The 24927-nt window shown below is 40.0% G+C and overlaps 1 protein-coding gene across 1 annotated transcript in view; it reads right to left on the bottom strand.

Annotated features, from left to right (window-relative positions):
- Nucleotides 1-24927, bottom strand: part of cacna1ha (calcium channel, voltage-dependent, T type, alpha 1H subunit a) — a 108896-nt gene that overhangs the window by 46800 nt on the left and 37169 nt on the right. Inside the window, 4 exon segments of the mRNA XM_062439399.1 lie at nucleotides 1812-1971; nucleotides 7839-7936; nucleotides 9388-9521; nucleotides 10359-10470. Of these exon segments, the coding sequence (XP_062295383.1) occupies nucleotides 1812-1971; nucleotides 7839-7936; nucleotides 9388-9521; nucleotides 10359-10470 (504 nt within the window).

The raw sequence follows: 24927 nt of genomic DNA, 5'->3' as shown, positions 1-24927 counted from the left end.
ATGACTTGAACCTGGTGACATGTTAACTATAAATGTTGGCTTCTGGAGATTCTGGAAATAGACTTTGTTAAAAGACATCCAGCAGCAGCAGACACAGCAATAAATCACAATATAGCACAGCCAAAAAAAAGCGTACTATGGAAAATGTATGAAAGCTTAACTACTGGAAAAAAGAAATGTAAAGAAATTTTCTTTTTTTTAAATCTTATATTAAGATTAGACTAAGACTACTTAGACTTTTTTTTAATCATAGGGAAGCCAGTAGGAGAAAAAGCTAACGCTTGTCACATCTGTGTGCATAATAGAGTTTGGGATTCAAATTGTACCGGAGGTCAGATGATCATTTGCTCTGTAGAAGAAACACAGCAGCATGCCACAGACATGAAATATTAAACTGCTGTTCTCTATCTGCCTCTGTCTCTTTTTCTCTCCCACACACACAGGAAGGATTCAGCAACATTAACTCTGGTACAATTTGTGCCATTACATCAAAATCAGAATTAAAAGACGTCTCAGAGACAGTCTTGGCTTCCTTAGGTTGCAGACAATGAAGCTTTTTTTTTTTTCTTTCTCTCTTGTATAATTTCACTCCCTGTGGCTAAATTGGTGACTGATCCTTTTTTTGGCTGCGCATGCGCCTGTTTCCTGTCTTTGTCTTATTTGAGAGTGAGTGAACTTTTGTCTGTTGTTTTGACCTCATAAGATTTAATTTATTTCATCAGAAGATGAGCCAATGGGAGAACATAGATATAATATTTTCATAGAGGGAAATGCAGCTTTATCTCAAGCTCTCTTTGGAAGCTGTATTTCCTCTCTGGGCAGCATTGGATCTGTCTGTGTCAGCCTGTTTACTGCTGTCTTACTGGGTTTATTTGAGGATTTTACGCCACAAAGTTTGAAATATTTCTTTCTGCTTAGTCATTTTTCCGTCAGTCTGAATCTCTGGTAGCTACAATATAAGTAATATTTTAAACAACTATTTTATTATAGTCTTCAGACAGGAGAATTAGATAATCTAGATCCGCTAGATCTAGATCATCTCAATGAATTTAATAGTTTACAAACTGGTGTATTGACTGTTCCAATTTACAGTTCAATGAACAGGTACTAAATAATGTAGGGAAGAAACTAAAGTCGTATCCGCCTCTCCATCTCTCACTTTCTCTCTTCTGCTCTCTCTGCATGTCCCTGTAAGTGTGTTAGGCCAGACTGTGATTTAAATTCAAAGGACGCTGCACAGTTTGCGTACGCTAACAAGTTGCATTTTCTGTGTTATTGCTACGGGCAAAAGCTGACTGTTACTCTCTACGACAACACAGCACAAACTCTGACATGTCAAAAGAGAGAGAGCAAAATAGAGAGAAAGAGGAAGAAGGAGGTAAAGAAACTGAGAAACACAAAGGGTCAGTGCAGGCAGAAACATCATGTTTGATTTAAGTGAACAGAATGTGTTGGAAGATTTCAAGTGAGTATGCTGGAAGCATCGCTGGTGACCATATGGATGCAGAGAACAGCACTTGCAAAACAGGGTGGATGGTGGATTCTTTTGTGTAGGGGAAATTAAAAACTGATTGTAACTTCTAAGTAGACTGGCCTGTTTGCATTTTTCAATTATCTCCGTTTTGCCTATACGAAAGTACAAAGACCTTAAATCTAATCCTATTCTCACCAAATTGCATCTTGCCACAAAGCCGATTTAGATCTGACCAAGGTTTTTGAAGAGGCAATTGACCGGGATAATCTGTGCTGCTTTCAGTCCAGAACAAAATAAAGAAATGCAAATACTTGCATCACAAGAATAAATCACTTACGTGTTGATGTCTTCTCCCAGGAAACAGCGGTTGCGCAGTAGCCCCGCCCACAGCTGGACTCCCACAATGCCGAAGATGAAAAAAACAAAAAAGCAGAGGAGGAGGACATTCCCCAGCATGGGCAGGGTGTCCAACAGCAGTGTCACCAAGATCCGCATACCTAGGGGACAAATAAAAATAAAAATGGCATCAGAAATAATTATTTTGACTATGTTACATGCGCAAGCATTTACTCATCCACATGCATGATAGATTGTTGAATTTTAAATGTGGTGCAGCAGCTACCCTTTTACTAGCCCTCTGGTTACTGTGCACCCTAACAACCTTTACTGATCTCAACTTTGTCCCTTCAGCAAACATAATTATAAGTGATGACAATAATAAAAGTGACAGTTTGACATAATTTCATCCTCTGGGATTTGAACTCACAGCTTCCCTGTGGCTAGTATTATCTAACCATGTGCATTCAGCATCCATCTCTAGTTGTCACATGTGTTAAGCATCAGCAGACTCAGGGATCCAGTCCCTAAGGTCCTCACAATGTGTTCTGGCCTCTCTCACATTTATCACAGCTTTGTCACATTGACAACACTTACAGTACTCAAATATCCATATTATTATTTGGCAGTGACATAGTGTTGCTGCCAATTTTGACAGTGGTAATGATGTTTATATTGAAATCACACCAAGTCTCCAAAATGGAATCTACAAACTGTTTGTGCTGTGCTAGGAAAGAGGTCTGCCCGAATCCATTTTGGTGATCGGTGTTTCACAGTTATCAGGATGAATTTACAATACACCAATCTCACCAGTATTCTCATTAAATTAAGTGCCAGCTAAAAATTATCAAAGGACACTTAAAGTAAAATCTGACTCATATTGTCCAGAAGATTACCATCCTTGGGGAGGATTAGAAACCAGAAAACGACAGTATCACTTCTGGTCAGTCAGACATACAGGGAGGAGTTACGCAATTAAAATCCTTCCCTGATTATCAGTTCTCATCTCTTCTTTTGTTCTCACTGAGGTCTTCTTCTTTCTTTCTTTTTTTTTTTTGACAAACCTGCCTTTTTAGATCTGGCTGTGTTCTGTTTTTCACAACAACAAAAAAGGAGACAGGGGGGAAAAGCTCCCAGGCATTCTAAAGATACTCCTCATCATAAGCCTGATGATCTAAGTGTTTGTCGGTGGGCATGCTTGAGAACAGCAATACTCTAGAGACACTGTATGGACACACACACAAACATATAGGCATAGAGTTATGTGTGCATATGACACATAGAAATGCAAACATGCACACACTGAGTAAACAGTGCACAGATGCCTCTATAGTGGGGCATCTGTGTGCTGTGAAATCTGCTCAACAAACACAAACAGTTCAAAGCACTGACATCCCCTAAACAGAATACTAATGGTTTCTCCATGCACCATGTTGGTACGGAGATATGATTCAGCAGTACACTACATTTCAAAGCTTAGAACAATACAGAGGGGAGTAGAAGAATACCTAGAGATTAGACAGACATTGTATTTACCCTCACAGTTACAATGCAACAAACATACTTTGATTGGAATCGGTGAGAAGATCGAGACAATTAGGAGATTTTTAAAACTGAAAAATAATTGAAGTAAAAGTTGTATTACCTTCATGTCTTAGCTTTAACTGTCATGAGATAACACAAATTGTATTTTAAATGCCTGAAATCTGACATTCAAATCAATCTGACATTCATTTGTAGATTTATAAGTTTATGTTTTTATATTTTCTTGGAACCAGCAATCTGATGTGACATATGTATGTGTTGAGATCTCATTATACTTTGTAAAATTAAGTATGATTTTTATTTTACTCTAAAACTATAAAAATACAATGGTCAAAGGACTTGTCCACTGTAGCACATCGATGAACTAAATTAGCAAATTGTGTGCGTGTGTGTGTGTGTGTGTGTATGTGTGGACATGCAGTGTGCAAGACAGTTGGCAGAGGATATGCAGGGTCCCCCCTGCACGCAGCAGAATTGTAAACATGAAATAAACAGAGAGTGCTGCTCACTGTATCTAGGCTACAGCACAAAAACACATATAACATCTGTCTAACAATAGATATTTCCCATGCACTTAAGCAGAAAGAAAAAACAGAGAGAGAGTGATAGTGGAATAGTCAGAGACAGAGACGATAAGTAGGGAGGAAAAAATTCAAGCCCGGCGATCTGTCCCTGATCATATTTCATGAAAAAGAAAACAAAAGGAGAGATGGAGTGTAAAACAGACAGAAAGAGAGAGGAAAATAGAAGGCAGTAAGATGGTGTTAAACATTTACAGGGTGTCTCTGGCTGCGTGTACCTGTGAGTATATGAGTCTGCGGGCTTTGGGGTATGTTTGTTTCTCTCTAACCTCGAGTTTCCCAACCCAAGTAATACCTCTAATTGCAATTCTCTCCCTGTGTCAGCTCCCCTTGAGGGAGCAACTGAAAACTTGTTACAATAATGTAAGTTTTACTTCACCTCGTCCATGGCTGTAAAGATTGTTCCTCAGGGCTACTGTTAGCTTAGCGATAAGGTTATGTTTAATGTTGCATTTTCCGTTCTGACAGAGAGAACAATAAATGTGTGTGTTCCTGTGTGTGTGAGACAGTTTGTGATGATAGCTTGAAAGAAACGGACAACCTGCCATGCTTTATGATTGTGTTTGGTCTCTCCGCAGTGCCCAAAGCGTCCTCACACACACGCACAGACACACACACTTGTACAAACATGTAACGTCATAATTTACGTGGAAGAATCTGACGGCAACCTGTGTCACGTAATAACCACTGGCTTGTTCTGGGAAAGTGCGGTCTCCGTTCATATGCACACAAACAAACATCCTTCTCATTCCTTACTCCTTATATAGTAGAGACTCAAGTTTGGTCAATAGTGAGCAGTAAATTTAGATTTCAGGCTCATATTAATCATCAGCATATGCATCAACACTGACAACTGTAGAATTAGCCAATTGTCATTTTCATAACTCTAAAACGACACTCCAATACAATGTCAGACAGTTAACATAGGGAATTATAGTTGCTGGAGCCAGAGAGCAGGTACACATCTATATCCTAATCATATACTATATAAAGAATATATAAGAATATAATGAGATGCTACAGTGAAAAATGTAAATGTATGTAATGGAGTTATTTTGCAGTAAAGTACATTTTTGTGTTACTATACAGTTCCGATGAGACATTTAGTTTTAAACACTGTAAAAAGTGTTTCTTTGGTATTAAGTAGAGTTGTGTACAATAAAGACAAAGGGCTTGTGTCTTTGTAGGTTGTATAAAGATGTGTGTTTGTGTTATTGGTTTTCTTCCAACTGAATATCAGGAATGAGATGAGTTTGCAAACTTGTAAAAATGTATAATTGTTAATACATATGTAATTACAACATATGTATTCTAACACAAACAAAGCAAAAGTCTCATCTTTGAGGAAAGTTTACAACTGGTTACAATGTAAATAATAGTTTATGTGAAGCCTATAGACCTGTTGACCTTAGCAGGGGATTAGACAGTCATACACAAGTAATCAGAAATATATCTAGTGTAAGGAACATGGCACTTTTGAAATCAGTGGGCATCAAGTGTATATAAATGACAATTATTATCAGGGTTATTAATTCTACACACAAGTGCTTTGATCATTACAAGAATATTATTTGAAATAATATTTTATATTTAATGTGAATCTTAAGCTTTAATTTAAGGTTTCAGGCAGTTATCAAGACTAAAATAACATGATTTAAACGTGTATCCAAATATTCTCTCTCTTAGTATTGTAAAAGTGAGGATCCACTCATGAAAGGGGACACAGTCGTGCTGCCCCAGAAAAAGGCACCGGCCCTGCTTCTTCAAAAGTCTTGAAGGAACGGAAGTTCCACTTCCCATCATGGCCCACTGAAAGCCCCAGACTAATGACCACCGATAGCGAGCCCACCAGAATCAGCAGGACTCTAACGGAAGATGCAAAAGTCTCGTGGGGCACAGTCATGCTGCCCCAGAAAAAGGCACAGCCCCCCTTCCTTCAAAAGTCTTGAAACAGGGGAAATTCAACATCCCATGAAGGCCCAATTAAAGACCCAGATTGAAGACCATCGATGGTGAGCCCAGCTCCCACAGAGGATAGTGGTGTGGTGACCATCAAAGCAGCCACAACACAACAAGGGATGAATGGAGAAACACGTCCATTTCCTTCAAAGGTCCCGCAGAAAGGGGAATCCCATGTGTCATGTCTCATTAAGGTCTGATGAAAGCTCCAGACCAGTGTCCATTGGTGGTAAGCCCACCAGAGTCAGGCAGGACTGTGATTGAAGATGCAAAAGTCTAGTGGGATACAGTCTTGCTTCCCCAGAATATTTGAAGAATATAATACATTTTTTACATGGTTCTACTGTTTATAATTAGCACATATAAAAATGTGTGTGTGAATGTGGGCATCTGTGTGTTTGAGAGTAGAGATGTTGAATACACATACAAAATAACTGAAATGTGGGGGAAAAAAAGAAAAAGAACCACAGCTCAATACTTCACTTTTTCCCCATTTAAGATCATTTAAAAATAATAACGATAACTCAAACAGTTGCCTCTAACCTCCTGGCTTGAGCAGCTGACCACTCCTTCCTCTTCAGAAACACATTACCTGTCCTCTGTGTGTTCTCATTATCTGTTGACTGTTTGCCTGCACTGATGTATGTACAGTATGGTTTTACAGTGCAGTGCTATATATAGCATGTCCCTGCAGGGTTACAGATGGGTGAAAAAATGATTACTGTAGAATTAAGTCTGTGTTTTATTGGCAATAACAATAAAACTATAATTTTAACAACATATTTTTTATTAAACTGACTTCATTTCATGCCTATTAAAATAAGTGTTATTTCCCTTTAATCTGGCTGTCGTGGTAAGAAATGGTGAGTAGCTGCAATAAATTGTAAGCTGGGAAACTGATGAAAGGGACAGAAACACAATCACACAGGTGGCAAAAACTTTTCTGAAACGTGTATATATTTAATAAAAAGACTTCAGACTGAAACAGCTGTGTACGACGAGACAGAAAAAAAGAAATGTTTAAAAGGCAATCTGTAAACATATTTAAGTGAGGTGTATTAAACAAAATGGCTCCTGGTGCTGGCAGCCTGAACCTGAAAAACTGCTTGGCACCTTGCCTAATGTATGCTGGTTAATAATCTAGTATGGTGTTATGACACCATTGTCTAGTGATCCTCTTTAGCTGTAGATTCATGGCCACCTCTGTCACAGAGCTTTTAGGAAAATGACAAACGATGTGCAAGTTCTCACTCCCCTGGCGCAGTACAACCTCTGGGCGTGTGATCAAACGAAAGCCCTGGATCACTGGTCAATTTACCGTTAAGTGGTGAGAATAACACCACCAAAACAATACATTTTTATCCTTTGTAGTTTTCTTGTAGTACTAAATGCAAACCTGTTGGATGATAACAGGTGGCTGGCATTGCACAGCACAGGATCACGGTAAGTGAAATGCACATAATGAAATATAAATATAGACATTTACATAGATTGTCATAGCTGTGCTGTATCTCCTGTTACATTAACACAATTATCCCTATTAGAAACTGAAATATATTTCCTCTCCAGCAGATAAATAAGCATATGCATATAAGCATGAAAATGTTATTAATGTCATAAAATGATATTAACTAATGGCTATAAGGCTTTTTCCTTGGGCAATAATGCTAGTCATGTGGACTCACTCAACATATTCCTTTTCCTCCTGTTTTCCTTATCCTCCTTGTCATACAGTTTTCTCTCCTACCAGCTAAATGCATCCATAAATAGCTAGAATGAAAACCTCCCAGACTTTAGGCAACACATTCTGGGCTATACAAAGTGTGCTAAACAGGTAGCGCAGACTAAATGAGCAAAAGACTGCAGGTGGATAAATTGTGGTCATCACTTATGGGGGAATACAGCAAAAATGCATTTCTGCAAATGTTCAAACATGTACTTACTTGGTACTCTGTTGATGGCCCGCAGTGGCCTCAGCACTCGTACAGTACGGATGGCTGACAGGCTGGCGTTGTGGCCATCCAGAGAATACTCCATCACCCTGCAGACACAGTTACAGTCAGACATAGGCAGGGAGAGAGAGCAACACAACTGAGAACACCAACAATATAATAATGCTTATAATGGCATCAACCCACATAATTATTGTACATTTGACATTTAATTATACAGAGTTGCAAGCTCTTTTGCCTCTGTGTAGTCTATTGTATATTACAGCACCCAAACATCATAAATGTGACCACAGTCAAGTACGTAGAGAGACACAGTTCGGACCCACAGTCTTAATTGTGTTAGTTTCTCGTCCTCTGCTCTGTGATTGTGCTTGCCGTGTGGGTAGTGTGTGTGTGGTCATGCTGGATCGGCCCTCGGAGCGTGGGAGTATCTAAAGGAATGTTTGCTGCTGATTAGGTCCTGCATTCGCCTCATTGTGGCCCCAGTCGTCAGTCTGGGTCGGCGACTGACAGCAGGAGCAGCGTGTACTCCACCGAGTCTCCAAGTCTTTGGTTGTGTTTATTGAGCGTTACATTTGGAGGCTCAGATAGGTTAATATTGCATTGTACTGTATATCTAAGGAAGGGAAAAGGTTAACTGACTTTTTCTTTCTACTGTACATCTTTTGTTCTCCCCGTGTCTTAGTGTACTCTCAGCAGGTTCAGTTTCAGTTTTTGGTTATTTATTGTTTTCATCTGAACAGATTCCTGTGAGGTGCTATTTAAGAAAGAATTTACAATCAGTATTTCAACTAGGGCATTATATCCTACAGTACTGTGGATACATAGAGGGGACAACACTTTCTCTTATAGTGCACATTTATTCTACTAGATGAGGGTGAAGAAAGATAAATTAACTATTACGAGTAAATCAGTCAATGCCACAAAAGTGACTGGTCTTTCTTTTGAATAAAGTCAAATGATGGCGGTTCCAGAAAATGACTGTAATTTTACAAGATTGTTAGCAAGAAATAAACTGAAATTTCATTTTACTGGTTAATTCCATGATGACAAAAGTGGCAAGTCTTCTTTTTTAATATTAATGTGAAACTTTGATGATTCTGTATTTTTCCAGGTTGTGTTCCTGCCAAATTACAAAATTACAAAAATGGTATTTTTTTATATGCCAAAATGATGATGAACAGAGCACATCGTGAAGGACACATCCTTTTAAACAATAACAGCACACTGTGAGGACAAACACAAAAAAAGATTCAAAAACACACCAACGGGCACAAACACATGCACCTGTGCCATGCGAGTTTGTCACGTGTGAGCTGTGAGTCGGCATATTTATTGCTTAGAGGCAGGAAACTGACTGTGTGAGGGTGTGCATGTTGTTTGTGTGAGCCAAGCTTGTTTAAGTTTTGTTCCACGTCAGAGTAACACAGACAATTCAAGTGTTATTCAATTCAAAGGTGGTTGCTATTATCTAGCTGCAGATAAAAGAGAAAACTGAGCAATTTGTGGGCATGAACAGAAAGCATTGTGGGATACTGACCCTGCCATGACGATGACGAAGTCAAGCTGGTTCCACTTGTCACCAAGGTAACAATTGGGGCCAAAGATTCCTAGGGCCACCATCTTGATGACCATTTCCACCGCAAAAAAAGCAAAGATACAGTCGTCCAATACCTAAAAACACACACACACAGAAAAACATATGACATAATTAATGTTTAACTCTGACAAAAATAACATGTGGAAATTGACTTCTTGTCAACAGAAAAAGGTCATGTCCATGTTTAAATTCCTGATCAATATACAGTAAAGCGACTTTTTAAAAGTAACAGTGGTTTATTGAAAAAGATTTCTTGTCTCCATTAGTTAGTTTCATCCTAGTAGGCAATAACTCTGGCTTAGCGTATGGAGTATTATGGTGGTATATCAATGAATTTGATATATACTACAGCACTAAGGCTCTCTGTATTTGAATATAATGAGCACATCTCAACGTGCCCAGAATCAACATTACACTGCAGCAAGAGCATATTGAAACAAATTACTTAACTGAGACAAGAATGAGGTTGAATTAGGTTTTTTTTATCATTTATTTAAAAATTGGACTTATTATTGCTCTGGCTCTTCTAGACGCTTCACATTAAGAGAGTAGAATGTGAAAGAAATTCCTGGTTTAAATGAAATATTTCATTTTCAATTAATTCTCGTCTAGTCTTTAACATCCCTCATATTTGGCCTAATGAATAATGTTGCTTGGCAAGGTAAGGAACACCATTTCTCTTACCATTACTACTGTGTGGAAACATGCTAGTTATTACCCACATCTCACATGGTACGGCACAGTTGTGTACACTGTATCTGCCATAATAGACAGCACTCAGGTAAACACTTTAAATGTTTGTCATGTGTTTTCGTGGAGAGAAAGGAATTGTAGCTCAATACACAAAAATTACACTTGCCATGTAAGAGAATTTGCTCATTGGTACCAGTTGTTTAGCGCGTTGTACTAACCTGTAGGATGCGACACCACTCTGACTGGCAGCTGACATCTTCACAGGGCTGGAACATCCCCAGAGTCACACAGTTGAGCAGGATCACCAGCATGGACACATGCTCGAACCACGTGCAGGAAGAGTTAAGGTCAAAACACTGAATGTATGATTTCATACTTAACACAAAGGAAGTAAACAAGGAATCAAATGCAGTTTAAGATGCAAACACAACAAAACTAAACTAATTAAATAAAAAGAAGGAATAGAACGTTTTCAATCTGCTTTTAAACAATGTTATTATAACCCTGCCTCATCTGCTCACCAGGTGCGTCCACTGCAAGCATGGACAGGTGCAGGCTACATGCAGGAGCGGCATGGTCCACACCAGCCTGCTGCAGAGTGAGACAAGTGATGACATTTGCAGAAAAACCTCACTCAGATGTAAGCTGTTGAGTGATGTGCCTGTGCTATTGGTCTTGGACTAGCTAAAGAAGCTCAGAAAAAAAAACAACAAAAAAACAGGGGTCAAGTCTGTAAGCACTAAAGTTGCAGAAAAAAATCAACTAAGATCCACCCTAAGTAGTAAACCCCACCAACACAGTGGAACCGGAAGCCATTATGGAGTTTTGTCCAAGCCTAATGCACCTAATGGGTCTACTAATGATCCAGTGGGCCCGGACTAACCTATTTAGAAGCCTCCTAACAATTTCTCAAATAAACATTTAAATGGGTCCATGTCTACTGTATTTCCTGTACAGCATTTTCTAATACTAATCGATGGTGTACTTCCCAGAGAAAAGATGCTAGTATACTAGTGATGAGGGTTTTATAATCCTATTTGTGGCAATTAATTTAAACATGGGAAAAGAGAAACACATGTGAATCTTCAGTCCATCTCAAGATTGGTTCCTGAAAACCTCTGAGTTTTACTTTCTTGTCACAAGGAGGAAGCAACATGTATCCCCTGACCTGACAAAAAGTAGCACTCGACTTATCCTTTCTTTATCCTTTATGGGATACCAGGGGAGATTCTATTTAGGATAAAGTGGCCAATTACAGAAGGCTTTGGGTTTGCATGGGAACACCTTTGACACAGTTCAAGTGCAGCTACATGTAAACAACAAAAATTGCATCCTCGTTTTTATTGGCAAAATGAAAAATCACAGATCTGAAAAGCCTCTTTCAGCTCCAAAAGTTGATATTTTCTCATTGTTTCTACAGCCATGTACAACAAAGGCATACTCATCACAAGAACAAGCACGGGTGACAACACTGAATGGATCATCTTAGCTGCACTCTCAGTATTAACAAATTCATAAATCCATCCTAGTAGCACTGACATCACGTTGCAGCATGATAAGACACCATAAATCAAACTAGTCTATGATAATACTAATAAGCTAATAAAACAATATATGGACAGCATATCACAGTGCTCCTGTGGCTGCAATAATATCAGAGGATATCCCATTATCATAATGAGAAAAAATAACACACACACACACACACACACACACACACACACACACACACACACACACACACACACACACACACACACACACACACACACACACACACACACACACACACACACACACACACACACACACACACACACACACACACACAATGTACTTCATAAAGAGCACAAAGAAATGATGAGTGAGTGACAGAGAGAGAGAGAGAGAGAAGGGTGCAGTAAAATAGATTGGAGGAGGGAAAATAACACGAACAAGAACAGGAAATAGCCTTAAATCATGTCTTCTCAACTAGAAAGGCACTGATGCTGCTGTTTTTCTACTTCAGTTTGGCTTTAGTCCCAGACACACATGCACACACCGTATGTGTGTGTGCGGTGAGCTTCAGTTTTGAAGTATTCCCAGGGTGAAATACTGTTCTAATTAGAGAGGGAGGAAAATCAAAAAAACTAATGGGGACACTGTCTAATACATTACTCACACACAGTTACATATAGTTGCACAAAACACACACAGATGCATCCACATGTTGGATTCAGATTACATTAGGTTTGTGTTGCACATACACAAATACACGCTCACACAGACACTTGGGACTCACTGCTGTGACCAGGGGCCAAGAGTTTGTATCTCTAGTGGCTTATAGAGTAAACTCTCGATGTGGCCTCTTACAGCCACAGTTACATACATTCCCACCATTAATCTCCAACAGTAACTGCCAGTTTTACAGTCTTGTGTGCTGAATAAGTCTTTATAGAGTGTTGATGGTTGATCTGGTCAAAACAATCAAAGGTACTGGAATACAAGCTGAAAGAGACTTGATAATGGACACACACAAAAAAGTGTGTCATGCTAATACATAGTGCAAATACAGTTAAATGTCTGTGGCTCATAATATTTAATTGCATTTTGGTTGAGTCAGCATTCAGTATTACAAGATTTTAACAAACATCAGGCCAAAAATTAATAAATACACAGAACTAAAATGTAGTAAAAGTAGCTTATGCTTCCTCACTCCAAATAGCATCTGTATTCTGTCCCATTTGCATGTCTGACACTGCTCACCTGTGTCAGGCTGCCTTAATTAACCAAATCAGATTAGTATGCAATGTGCTCCTTTTGAAAAAGAACCCAAAAAAACACGACACGTCGTTATTCACCATACTGACAAAGGCTCTGTCCACTGAGAGATACTGATCTTCTGAAATATGAAATATTTAGATCAGTTAAAGCTTAACTGTTAATTATGTTGTTACTTTATATGCGGATCATATCTATCAGGGCTGCAATGCTAATCCGATCATGGAACTCGTATAATATCACATAATAATGCTCAGATCACTTTGATCTAACTGAGACTGTGCTGTCAGCAGCAGGTTGCACTATAGTTAGTCTGCATGTCTGACAAAGTTTAAAAACTGTTCAGGTAGTTCAGTGCAAACTCAGTCTTCTCCATGTTGACAAGCAGTCACTGTGACAAATTGTGGTTATAATGTTGTTTTCCCCCTGGTTAACATCACTCCAAGATTCCCTTATATTCACACTGTGAGATACTGAGGACAACTGGAGTGTCTGCTACATTTCTGGGGGGAAAAAATAGCCTCTGCAAATGCGCCAAGCTCCCATGGCTATTCAAGTTAACAGAAGTGGTACTACTGTGGGAGGCAGGAAGAATGCAACCCTGCTGCCTATCCTTAGGAGACTCATTAAAAAGAGGAACGAGAAGCAGAAATAAACCAGGGGTATCTGAATATTTAACATCTAAGTGAATACAGCACTGTATGTAAAACAGGGGAATTATGGCGGACAGTACGTCAGAAGGGGAAGTCCAGCTGAGAGGACATGTTCACACCGGGGAGCATTGGACTTTGTTCAGTAATTTAGTTGAAGGAACAACAGCAGTGAGGCATTAAAGATGTTGCTAAAGTTGTACATACCCAGTCTACAAATGAGGTAGATGTATTTAGACTTTAAATCAGTGTAAAACATGTATTGTTAAGCCCTTGGGGGAGAAGCGATAAACTGTTGTCAATAGCATTGTGTTCAGTAACAATGTGCTGTATCAAGTATTAATATAAAAAGAAAAACTCAATCAAATAAAAAATGCCGTGGGCCAGTTTGTTTCTGTACAGTACGTGCTTCAAGCACCCACAGACACACACACACACACACACACACGCACAAATGCTTTAAGTCAAGCAATGTAAGGTCGATCCTTCCTTCACAGATGAAAGATTCAGTAATCTGCAGCAGAATTAAAATGAGAGATTTGAATATTCAGAGAATCTCACTCTCTCTCTCTCTCTAGTGTCGCTCTGTGCCTCCCTGTGCTCTGCTTTCTCTAATTCCTCTTTAATCTCCACAGTCAACACCTCCTGAGCTCCCTTCTGTCTTCAGCTCTCCCACACACACACACACACACACACACACACACACACACACACACACACACACACACACACACACACACACACACACACACACACAGAGATGTATGCATGCATAGACACACACAAGCATTAATGTGCAAGTCCTCAAAGTCAAGCCAGGCTGTCGCTGCAAAGTGAGCTCAGCGTACGCATTTGCAGTAAAGAGAAATCAATGAAGAAAAGCATCCTGGTGTGTTTTTCAAATTTTGTTTGGTTTCTGCCTCACACACACACACACGCACACCAACACACACACGCTGAAATGTTGTGTAGTCATGTTTTCCCTATGGTGCTATAACCAAAATCAAATAGAGTGTGCATTGGTTAGCTTTCCTCCTGTGGTAGGGACAAATCCGCGCCTGGCGCATAATGCTCCTGGTCTCACTTGTTAAGGTCGATTTATGCCTCAGCAATCTGAGCAAATCAAATTAGGGCTGTGTCCTGTCACACTGGATTTGGGGGATTGTGGGTACACATAAGTCTAACATTGGGCGATAGTTAAATATTACCGTTTATCGCCTCTTGGCATGGTATTGAAAGGCTCCGTATGAGCCTGTTTATCTATTGGATGGTTTTGATGGTGCAGCAGATGCAGGAAGCGCTGTCTTTTTGCCTTCAACCAGACCAGGATGCCAAAACTACTTTTTATAAACTTCATATGTGATCGCATCTATTTCTTAGCCCATTCGGTGTAACCACAGTGTTCAATTAGTGTGCACAAAATAGGTTTACTAGAAGAATTTGGTATCTTGCTAAAGGATGATATCAAAATCATACTGTATGCATACACACTGTAAGAATATCCAAAAAGATGTCACATTGCCAAAAAAAGACATATATATATAGTGCAAAGGAAGCATTACATTCATTTGTCACTGTATAATGGGTAACAAATGACTCAGTGTTTATCATCAGCATCTGCTGTGCAAATATGTGACAATACAAGTGTTCCAAGGTAAACAAGACACACATATCACAATGCAATATTAAGCATTTGTAAGAGCCTGTTCAATTAGTACCACACTCTGTCACAGCAAAGTCTGACACCTACAGCGACTGTGATAACACTTACACACATTAGCAAAGTGTACGTACACACACACACACACACACACACACACAAACGCATAGTACTTTTATACACGTGTTCACTCAGGGTGCAGCATGGTTTGCAGGTGTTTCCTTTTTTTTTTTTATAAAACTGGACATGAAAAGCACAGTGGCACTGTACCTTTACATGGTCAACAGAGCTTTAGTAACACTGCACTGAGCTCACACAAACACAAACACAAACACACAACACACACACACACACACACACACACACACACACACACACACACACACACACACACACACACACACACACACACACACACTCACACACACACACACATACATTTTGACACGAGCGGCTGCTGATGCAAGACAACAACAATTCCCTTACACAACCTCTTAGACATACATGGATGCACACAAGCATGAATACCCTGGAAAGGTCTCACCACACTCTATCTCACACATACACACACACTCACACACACAATGTCAAGCCCACTTCAGTTCAGCTCTAAGGCCGGTGCCAATGCATACAAGAGGGGACTACAGAGAGAGCGGAGGAGAGGAAGGAGTGCGTGGTAAACAGTAAGACAGCACTGAAGCACTACAGGCAAATGGCCAGTCATCTCTCATGACAGCAAGTCATTCACAGTCAGTCCATTGTCATATAAACCCCCATTGGTTAAATCAAATTAAGACAAATTAATCATCTGCTCCATCTCTACCTGCTTCCACTTCTTTCTTCCCCTGTTATAACATCCTCCTTTGTTTTCACCTTCCCTCCACTCTTTCTTCTTTTTTTCTCTCCTCCATCCCTCTAGGGTTCTCTACCTGTCCGTGTGTGTTAAAGAGGACCTATAGTGTTAAGCAGAACTTCTCTCTATCTGCTCCACAGCTTAGCCCTCTTTGTTCTGCGATAAGCTACACATTTAGCCTGTCCTGTCTGGTTAGCAGCTCTCAAACCTCCCCTTGCTTCAACTTTTTTTGTCTGATCACACATCCACACGAAAGCAGAACAGGGGCTAAAAATAAAATAAAAATGTTGTCATAGTGTGGAAGCATGCTTTGCATCGGAGCAGCAGGTGTGATAATCAAAGCTATTATGATTTGATTAGAGGTTTAGTTTGACATTGTTCTCATTAAGGTAAATTAGACCTGGATTTTTATTTCTATAATGTCTATATTCATTTTTTTGATACCCGTCATCCATCAAAACCAGCCTCTTCTCTCGGGAATCAAGCTTTACAGATGTTCTGTGCAGATATCATCGGTCACAGTTTGTGGCCACAATTTACAGAGCAGGGCGGTCCCTGCCTGAGGTGTGCTGGCTGTCACTCTCTGGTGCCAGGTGAAATCTCTCAGGCAAGCTGATACATGTCAACCTGTCTGTTTGCCTCATTCAACTGAATTTGGGGCTAAAAGAGAGGTAAATTGTGGAACTGTGAAAGGTACAGATCAGTGACCAGTCACAGCACTTAACTCTGCCGTGGAGACAGATGGCTTAGGGGAAGCAAATCTATGCATCCGTAAACACACAGATAAAGAGATGAGGAAAAAGAAACACACTTGGCTTTAGCACTGAAGTGAATTGGGAAGTGGTTTGGAGGATAATGACACTCTCAGACTCATTGTTGGTAAATTCCTGACAAGAGAGCAGCAAAAAGAGGCAGATAATAATAATGTATTGATGTAGAATTCAATGGGTAACACATCTGGAAGTCAACAGATGTTCCAGCGACATGTGTCTTCAGATATCCACTTGCATGACATAAGCATATATAGATGTTTATATATTGTTCTCAGTCAATTTTGTACCTTTACTGTTTAGTTTATTAGTGTAGCTTATTTACGAATACAAACATTATTTTATTTAATAATGTTATATATTAACTTCAACCAACTGCTGAAAACCTCCATCTAACCCTCTCCTCTTTCTTCCTTTCCTTGACTGTCACCTTCACCCTGTATCTCTCATTTTTCAACTGCTCCCACCTTCACATCATCTGCCTCCATCTTACCTCTTAGCCTTTCAGCCCCCTTTTTATTTAACTCCCCCCTCCATGTACAGTGTATTTTCCTCCATCCTCATCTTCAATTCATTTCTCCCAATCCACCTTTCCCCCTGGCCTTGTTTTTCATGCTCCAGTCCATCCCTCTTTCATTAGAGGAGAGCAAACTCAATCCCATCAGATGTAATAACCTAATCACACTCTCCACTCAGGTCGATCAGTAGGGCATCTGTGTGTGTGTGTGGGTGTGTGTGTGTGAGAGTGCGTGTGAGCGTACGTGTATGTGTGTGTGCGTGCGTGTGTGTATATGAAATCCAGTACATATATATGAATGTGTCCTCTGTTCGGATGAGCTAATTTAAGTTATAGTGTCCTCTATCCTTTCTGCATGTAAATTGTGTATTAAATTATTACTTTGTAGCAGCTGACAATACAACACCCACCTCACAGTGTAATCTATCTTATCAGAGGCCAAAAGGAAGTCAGGAGGGATGGTTGGGTGTAAAACACACAACTTTATCAACAGAGGCAACCTTTTCAATATATATCCAACACCACATAACTGCTAATGTGCTTTAGCTGAAGATGAGCCTATTCTTTAGGTGATAGGGTTGTAGTAAAACATTGCTATAAGTGGCTTGAAATTGCCTGTTAACCTTTCTGACTTATTACAGGATCAGTCAATATTATCGCCTTTTCAGTTTTTGATGAATTCTACTTGTGAACTAGTATTCAGCAATTACTCTCACAAGGTGGCATCATGAAATTTCAGGAAATCTTCAAACACATAATAATTAATGTTATATGAAAATGTAATGATACAGCACTTGTACTGTTAACACGATATTAACACCCAATTCATTGGTGAGAAAATCTCAGAGGAACTTATGTTTGCTCCAACCAACAAGCAGCTCTGTACTTGTGAGTGAGTTCTGCTGTGTTCAGAGCTGCTGGCATCACCCTACAGCCCATCAGAGGTTGTTTGTCCTCCATCTTTCATCACTCCATTCACTGTTAATGAGCTCTGTTCTCCCTCTGCTGTCCCTCCTTTTTTATCCTCTCCCGTTCATCCCCCCCACCCAAAAAAAAAAACGCAAATGCTGCTCTTCTTGCACTCTTCTCTTTTCTCTCTCATGTCATACTCTGCCATTCACTCCATCTCTGCTTCTCCTCCTGGCGATCTGTCTCACCTCACCATCTGTCGATATGGCGATGGAGCGCTTCCAATCCAGATACTGAGGCGTGTTTGATTGGGATGGTTGTTCATTTATTTCACCATCTGCCACAGAGAACGCATTACCTCAAACATAGAAAGACTCCCCCCCCTGCTGCGATCACTACTTTAAGGATTTGGCCAACAATGCCTTGTGTGTCTACTGAGTGAGCGTGTTGTCTGTGTCTGTATGTGCGGACACCAGATCGGCTCATATCAGAGAAGTCCCTGAAGACGGCACGACTCAGAAACAGAAACTCATAAATCAGCCTGTCCCTGAACTCGCTCCTCTCTCCCTCGTCAACTTCTTTCCCTCTTTCATCTCTCCATTCCTGCATCCCTCCATCCCTCCTCCTCCAACACCCCTGAGAGGAGGCTGAGGCAGCAGTGACGCAGTTACACCAGGATTCCCTCTCTCTTTTTGTTATAGTCTCTTTGCTGAAAGCTCTTTCATCTCCCACTTACTTTTGCAGCCTGTTTAATCTTTCGCACTGATGGCACTTGGTGGTGAAATGTTTTCAGAGCAACTTTACATCAACTATCAGCATTGATTATACTTGATTCTATTCCGATTTTGTCTGTGAGGTCTTTTCAAAACAGTGAGAAAAAATATGCGTGTGAGATTCTAAGAAACAGTTTAGACAAGTGTTTTATTTCTCTGCTGCGGTGCAGAATGAAGTACTGAAGTGAAACATTCCTGACATACAACATGCCTGAACAAAAGACATCCCAAGGTGAGATACAGCATCTGTCCCATCATGTGCATGTACAGCGTGTGTGCAGGTGTGTGTGTGGGTTTGTGTGTGTGTGGCAGAGTGTCAACGAGGGAAAAGGGAGGAGAGAAAGAGTGAGAGAGAGCCCTAAATAGAGCAGCTGCATCTGGTGGGGCCTGGCCTTAAACCTGCACCACCTCACACATACAGCCACACACACACACACACACACACACACACACACACACACTGGAGGCTGGAGAACATGACTGAAATGGTCCGACCGTTCAGCTCGACCTTGAGCTATTGGCTCTACTTGCATGTACTGTATTAACACACACCGATTCACTTCCCTTACAATGCCACACATGATAGATCCCTTGCTTAAAGGATAACACTTCTTTTTTTCCCCCCTTGTGTCGACAAATCCAGTGAAAACAACAAAATCAACAACAAATGTATCCTACTTACACGTAATGCATTGTCTGTGGAGCTTAAGCCTGATACAGTGTCAGGTCTGGTCGTACTCATGCATTTTTGTCCAAAAAATACTGAAAACACACCAATGAGCGACAACATTGCACAGGTTGATTCCTTAAGTATAATTAACTCAGTCACCGTAGTTTATTTTTGAGTCATTTCATCATGCATTGTCCTGGTGCTGTAAAAACCCGCAGCTGAAAACAGCCCACAACAAATGTACCATTTATTCCTGTTGGAGAGTCTTTCATAACAGCTATAGTGTCCGGCTGTTTCAGGAAATTAGTGAACACTTTGTACAAAAGAAACTATATATATATGATCTGTTGTGAAGGTTTACATCTTCAGTAGGGGCCACACACAGGGTAGAGAAGTGGGAAGTATTTAGAGATGTACTAAAGCATTGTGGGTTTTGTTTTTTTCATGGAATTTGTTGACAGTAAGAAAAATATAGCATAATCCAAACCCTATCCTTAAGGGACTTTAAGATGAGGCTATATTGGGACATTGTTGTGTGTAAATGACTTCCTTTAGGGCTGTGTAAGTGATATCGTCGAGTATTTTAGTAGTGACAACATGCGTACCATGGAAGACTGTCAGACATAAACATCCTGACTGTTTATAGCGATTAGGAGGGCCACTTTTATCATGCAGTATTCTCTCTCGGTCTCTCTGACACAGTTTCGACAGGATTCTGGTTGCTAAGTAACCGACCACAGTCAGAGGATTCCAGAGAAGTGCTCAGAGAGAGAAAAAGAGAGGAGAGTTGAGGACAGGAAGTTTGCGTATTTTGTGTCCTTTGTCTGAATTTCAACCATCGTGTTTACATTTTTCTTTGATTGTCGTCCTCTGCATTTTCTTCTCTTACTCTCATTCCTTCACTCCACCCTCCCATCCTCTTTCTCTTCCTCCTCCTCCTTTCCCTAAACTAGTCTCACGTTCCGTATTATCAAGGGAGATGGGGGTAGGGTGGAGTGTGAGACAGACCCCCCTCTCGTTTTGCTTCTATTTTTTTCTCTCCTCTCTTATTGCCTCCTCTCTGCACTAGACATATTATCACTACTACATGTCATATAATCCATGTATGATCCATTCCATATGAATTATAATCTCCTCACATACACATGAACACATCAAGACATTGTAAGCCTCTTTCCAAATGTATTCTTCTATTAATCCTGTTAAACTGTATGTTAAACTTTACAAGGATCATTTATCACACCCACATAAACATTGTTTAGTTTGACTCTTTCTCCTAACAAATGACAATTAGGCCAGTCAGTTAAATATCTTCAAAATGAGGTGCCGCACTTTTCCGGTTAATAAGTGGCAGTGTTTCAGTGCTCTGGTCAAGTGTTTGTTTGGGGGCCTTGCGGCTCTCCAGAGGATCATAGTGCTGACCCCACAGTATCGTTTTTACTGCCTTAGTGTTTCATAAATCAAACATGCTGACTGCTTTACGGTGTGCCGGGTTACAGAAGCAAATACTGTACGTAGTAGAGCCAGTGACCAAGAGAGAACAAGAGAAAACAAGAGCAGTGCAGAGGACTGAGCGATAGAAAATTTACAAAGTTTTATTAGATATGTCCCTATATCTGCAGAGGTGTATTAGAATTGGATATTATACTCAGTGAATGTACAACTCTTTAAAAACTACACATTTATGCTTCCCAATTAAACCCTATTTCAGTTTATAATAATGTAAGTAAGCCATATATCACAGCAAAATGGAAAGATGAGTAATAAGAATTGAGTGACTTCACTGAGTGTGATTAAATGTAAGTTAGGGGTTAAAATAAAAATGAATACAGTTACAGTCTCTACAATAGGATTATGGTTCAGAATAATTAAAACATTGGTATTAACTTGCCATGTGTGACCACACATTTGAGCAGTGGGTGGTAAAAGGAGTTCCTTTTTTTTCTTTTTCTTTTTGTTCAGACACACACACACATACACACACGCACGCACACACACACACAGTCCCAAATTCACCACAGTGAACTCTACTTTAGGTACCTACGGTATGTAAAGCAATCAATGGCATTCAGTAGATTTCCAAGGGTCATTGCAAGAGGCAGAAGAATATTTTTTGGTTATGCTGGATATTCAGCATTCAGTGTAACAAAGTTATGACTAAGGATGACCTGGATGTCAAACTGGCAACACAGAGTCACGTCATAAGTGCTTCCTGGCTTTTATTATGTTGTTCTGTCTAGAAGCTTACAGTGCAATGCATCATTGGATTACACATATCTCCCATCATATGACCGACCTGAAGTGCTACTTAAAATATAAAACATAACCTTCAGGTGTGATCCTTTGCATCATCACACATCAGAAAAGGAAAAGAACACTTTCTTTTATTCTCCAGTATAGAGCAACGGGCCGACGTGCAGAAAACCAAATTTTAGGTAAAGGCTTCATTTACTGCAAACCTGTGAGGCTAGAATTACACACACAACCACACACACACACACACACACACACACACACACACACACACACACACACACACACACACACACACACACACACACACAGTACACGCCCCATTACAGAAACCAAATCAAAAGGTCAAAGCCCATTGGTTGTATTTCTATCTTCCACCAGATGGCCATATGCCCTGCCCTGCCTGGCAGCATATGGACATCTGGACACAAACCAAAGCATGAGCTGTACACACACACACACACACACACACACACACACACACACACACACACACACACACACACACACACACACACACACACACACACACACACACACACACACACACACACGCACGCACACACCTCTCACACACACACACACACACACTTGCTGACACAGTGCACAAATCCATAAAGACACATGCAAACATATTAACATCGTTACTTAATATTCACCTCTCTCTTACTTAAATGCACAATATATGCTCCCATTAGTGAATGCAAACAAACATACCAGGTGTCCAAGCTACACAAAGCACACATTTACACAGCAACCGAACTAGTATCGACAATCTGTGTGAAAAATATTCAATGATCCTGTGCTGCATCTGTGTGTACACTTCCACGTGTGTTTATCTTCTGTATATTCATGCGAGCCCTCCATATGAACCTGCATGTGCCTGTGTGTGTCTGTGTGTGTGTGCGTGACCATGTGTATGAGTGTGTAGCCATGTGTGGTTGGTTAATCTTGGCAGCTTCCTTTATGAGCTCACCTGATTCACTAGCAGGCTACAGCCTCTAATGGCTGGTTGCATTACCTTCATAGCTTATTATTATATAAGCCTCCCTTCAGGTTTTTATCTCGCTTCCTTGCTGCATTACTGCTGGAGATAATCACTCTGGGACATTATACAGCAAAACCAAATTAGTATTAGCTACACACTTGGCATTTAGCCAGTGTATTTTTATGTAAAATGATTTAAAGGGATGGAACATGAGTAGTCCAGTGTTTAGCTCAGCATTCCAGCCATTTTCCTCCTACATCCTATTCCTCTTTATCTCAACCACACAATAATCATTTCTAACTAATATGATCAATTGTTTGACCACAGAGCAACATGTATGTTGCAGCCCTACTGCACCCATGGGTATTTATCAAGCCAAAGCATTATGTCTTTAGCATACTGAGATCCACAAATGTACAGTTCACAGTACAGTTCATTTTTTATGTACTTCTTGTCAGATATCTATAAACCTATTTTTGTTAAACAGTCTGTTCAGACCAAGAAAAACAGTGAGTGATAAAGTTTTTGATAAATATGTGTTGACTAAAAACAGAGCAGGCTGATATTTACACTCTGATGTCGTCAGTAGTTATGTGAATTCTGTAAAAGCTACGACATTACTGACTTACAGTTGCAGTAAATTTGATGAAAAATGCAATGCCCAGTATGAATATTTATTGGTTTTCAATAAGCTGATGTCATAAAAACACAAATCCATTTCCATAGACTAAGCAGTCATTTGCCTGAAATTGATTAGGAACATGAATTTAGTTACAGAAAGTAAATAGAAAATTACTAGACACTATTAAAAACCTACAGAAGCCAGCAGTGCAATAAGGACTTCTGGCAATAGCTTTATAGTCATTTAAACGAAGACGCTGAGTAAGACAATAGGCACTGAACAGGACTCTGCTCTGGGCATTAAAGCACAATGCTGGTCTTGAACAGTATATTTAGTTCACAAAACATTCTCAGTTCTTTTCTGTGCAGCTGAGTCATTACTGAAAATATCCCACACTCAGTCTGACACGACTGTGTGTCAGACCAAAGCAGTGAAACAATATGTAACTACGAATCGCATCTGTGTGTGCATCCGCCCACCTTCACTTCTCTTTTAACATGAAGAACATACAACTCCTCAGGCTTAAAGGTTCAATGTGCATGAATTGGCCTGAATTTTAGTTTAAAACATTCTATAAGTAGCTCAAATTATCAACAGAAAGAAAGGAAATAAATGTTTTGACATTATGTCAAAGACCAATATGTAATGAGTTGCAGACATATCTAGTGAAGTTGGTAGCCAGTTAGTTCCGGCCCCATCTAGCCTGTACTGTATCACAATACCACTTTGTAACTCAGAGGCGATAGTGAGTCACTATAGCATCCAGTCTGCCCTCAGTCCAACATGAGTGGAAGAAGAAGTATAGCTGCCCAGGGCAACCAGTAATAATGGCGAAGTCAGACTGAATGCTGATGAAGTTGAGTTTTATATTTTTTCAGACAAGAAAGTAATGACATAGATTCCTAATGTGGGGTCAGTTTATACAAATAATGCCTATTTGAAAAGTTGCACCAATGTTGTTAGAGCAGCCGGCTACTGCTGCAGACAATGGCCATGGGGGACATCGACTGTTCATGTCAGTTGATCCGATGAACTACACTGAGTTGCACCAGCTATGTGTAAACTGGCGTGAGCCATTTGGCATTGTGTGCACATCATAGTCAGTTGGATCAATACTGAAATAGGCTATCATATCAATACATTTGAACATGTACTGCTTTCTTTAATGTCTGTGGCATTTTGATATCTTGACAGCCCCACAGCAAAGATTCAGTAAACTGCAAACAATATTTAGTGAGTGATTATGGGAGCCGGATGATGTATTTTGGTAGAAGGGTTGGGGGTAAGGCGGGGGGAATTGGGGTTTGATATCCTGCCCCCTATTTGTTTGGAGCAGGTGGCTAATTCTTACACATTGAACTT

Source organism: Scomber scombrus, chromosome 18, assembly GCF_963691925.1.
Source record: "Scomber scombrus chromosome 18, fScoSco1.1, whole genome shotgun sequence".
Taxonomy (NCBI): domain Eukaryota; kingdom Metazoa; phylum Chordata; class Actinopteri; order Scombriformes; family Scombridae; genus Scomber; species Scomber scombrus.
The sequence above is the reverse complement of the archived record's forward strand: the minus strand, read 5'-3'. Positions and strand labels throughout refer to the sequence as shown.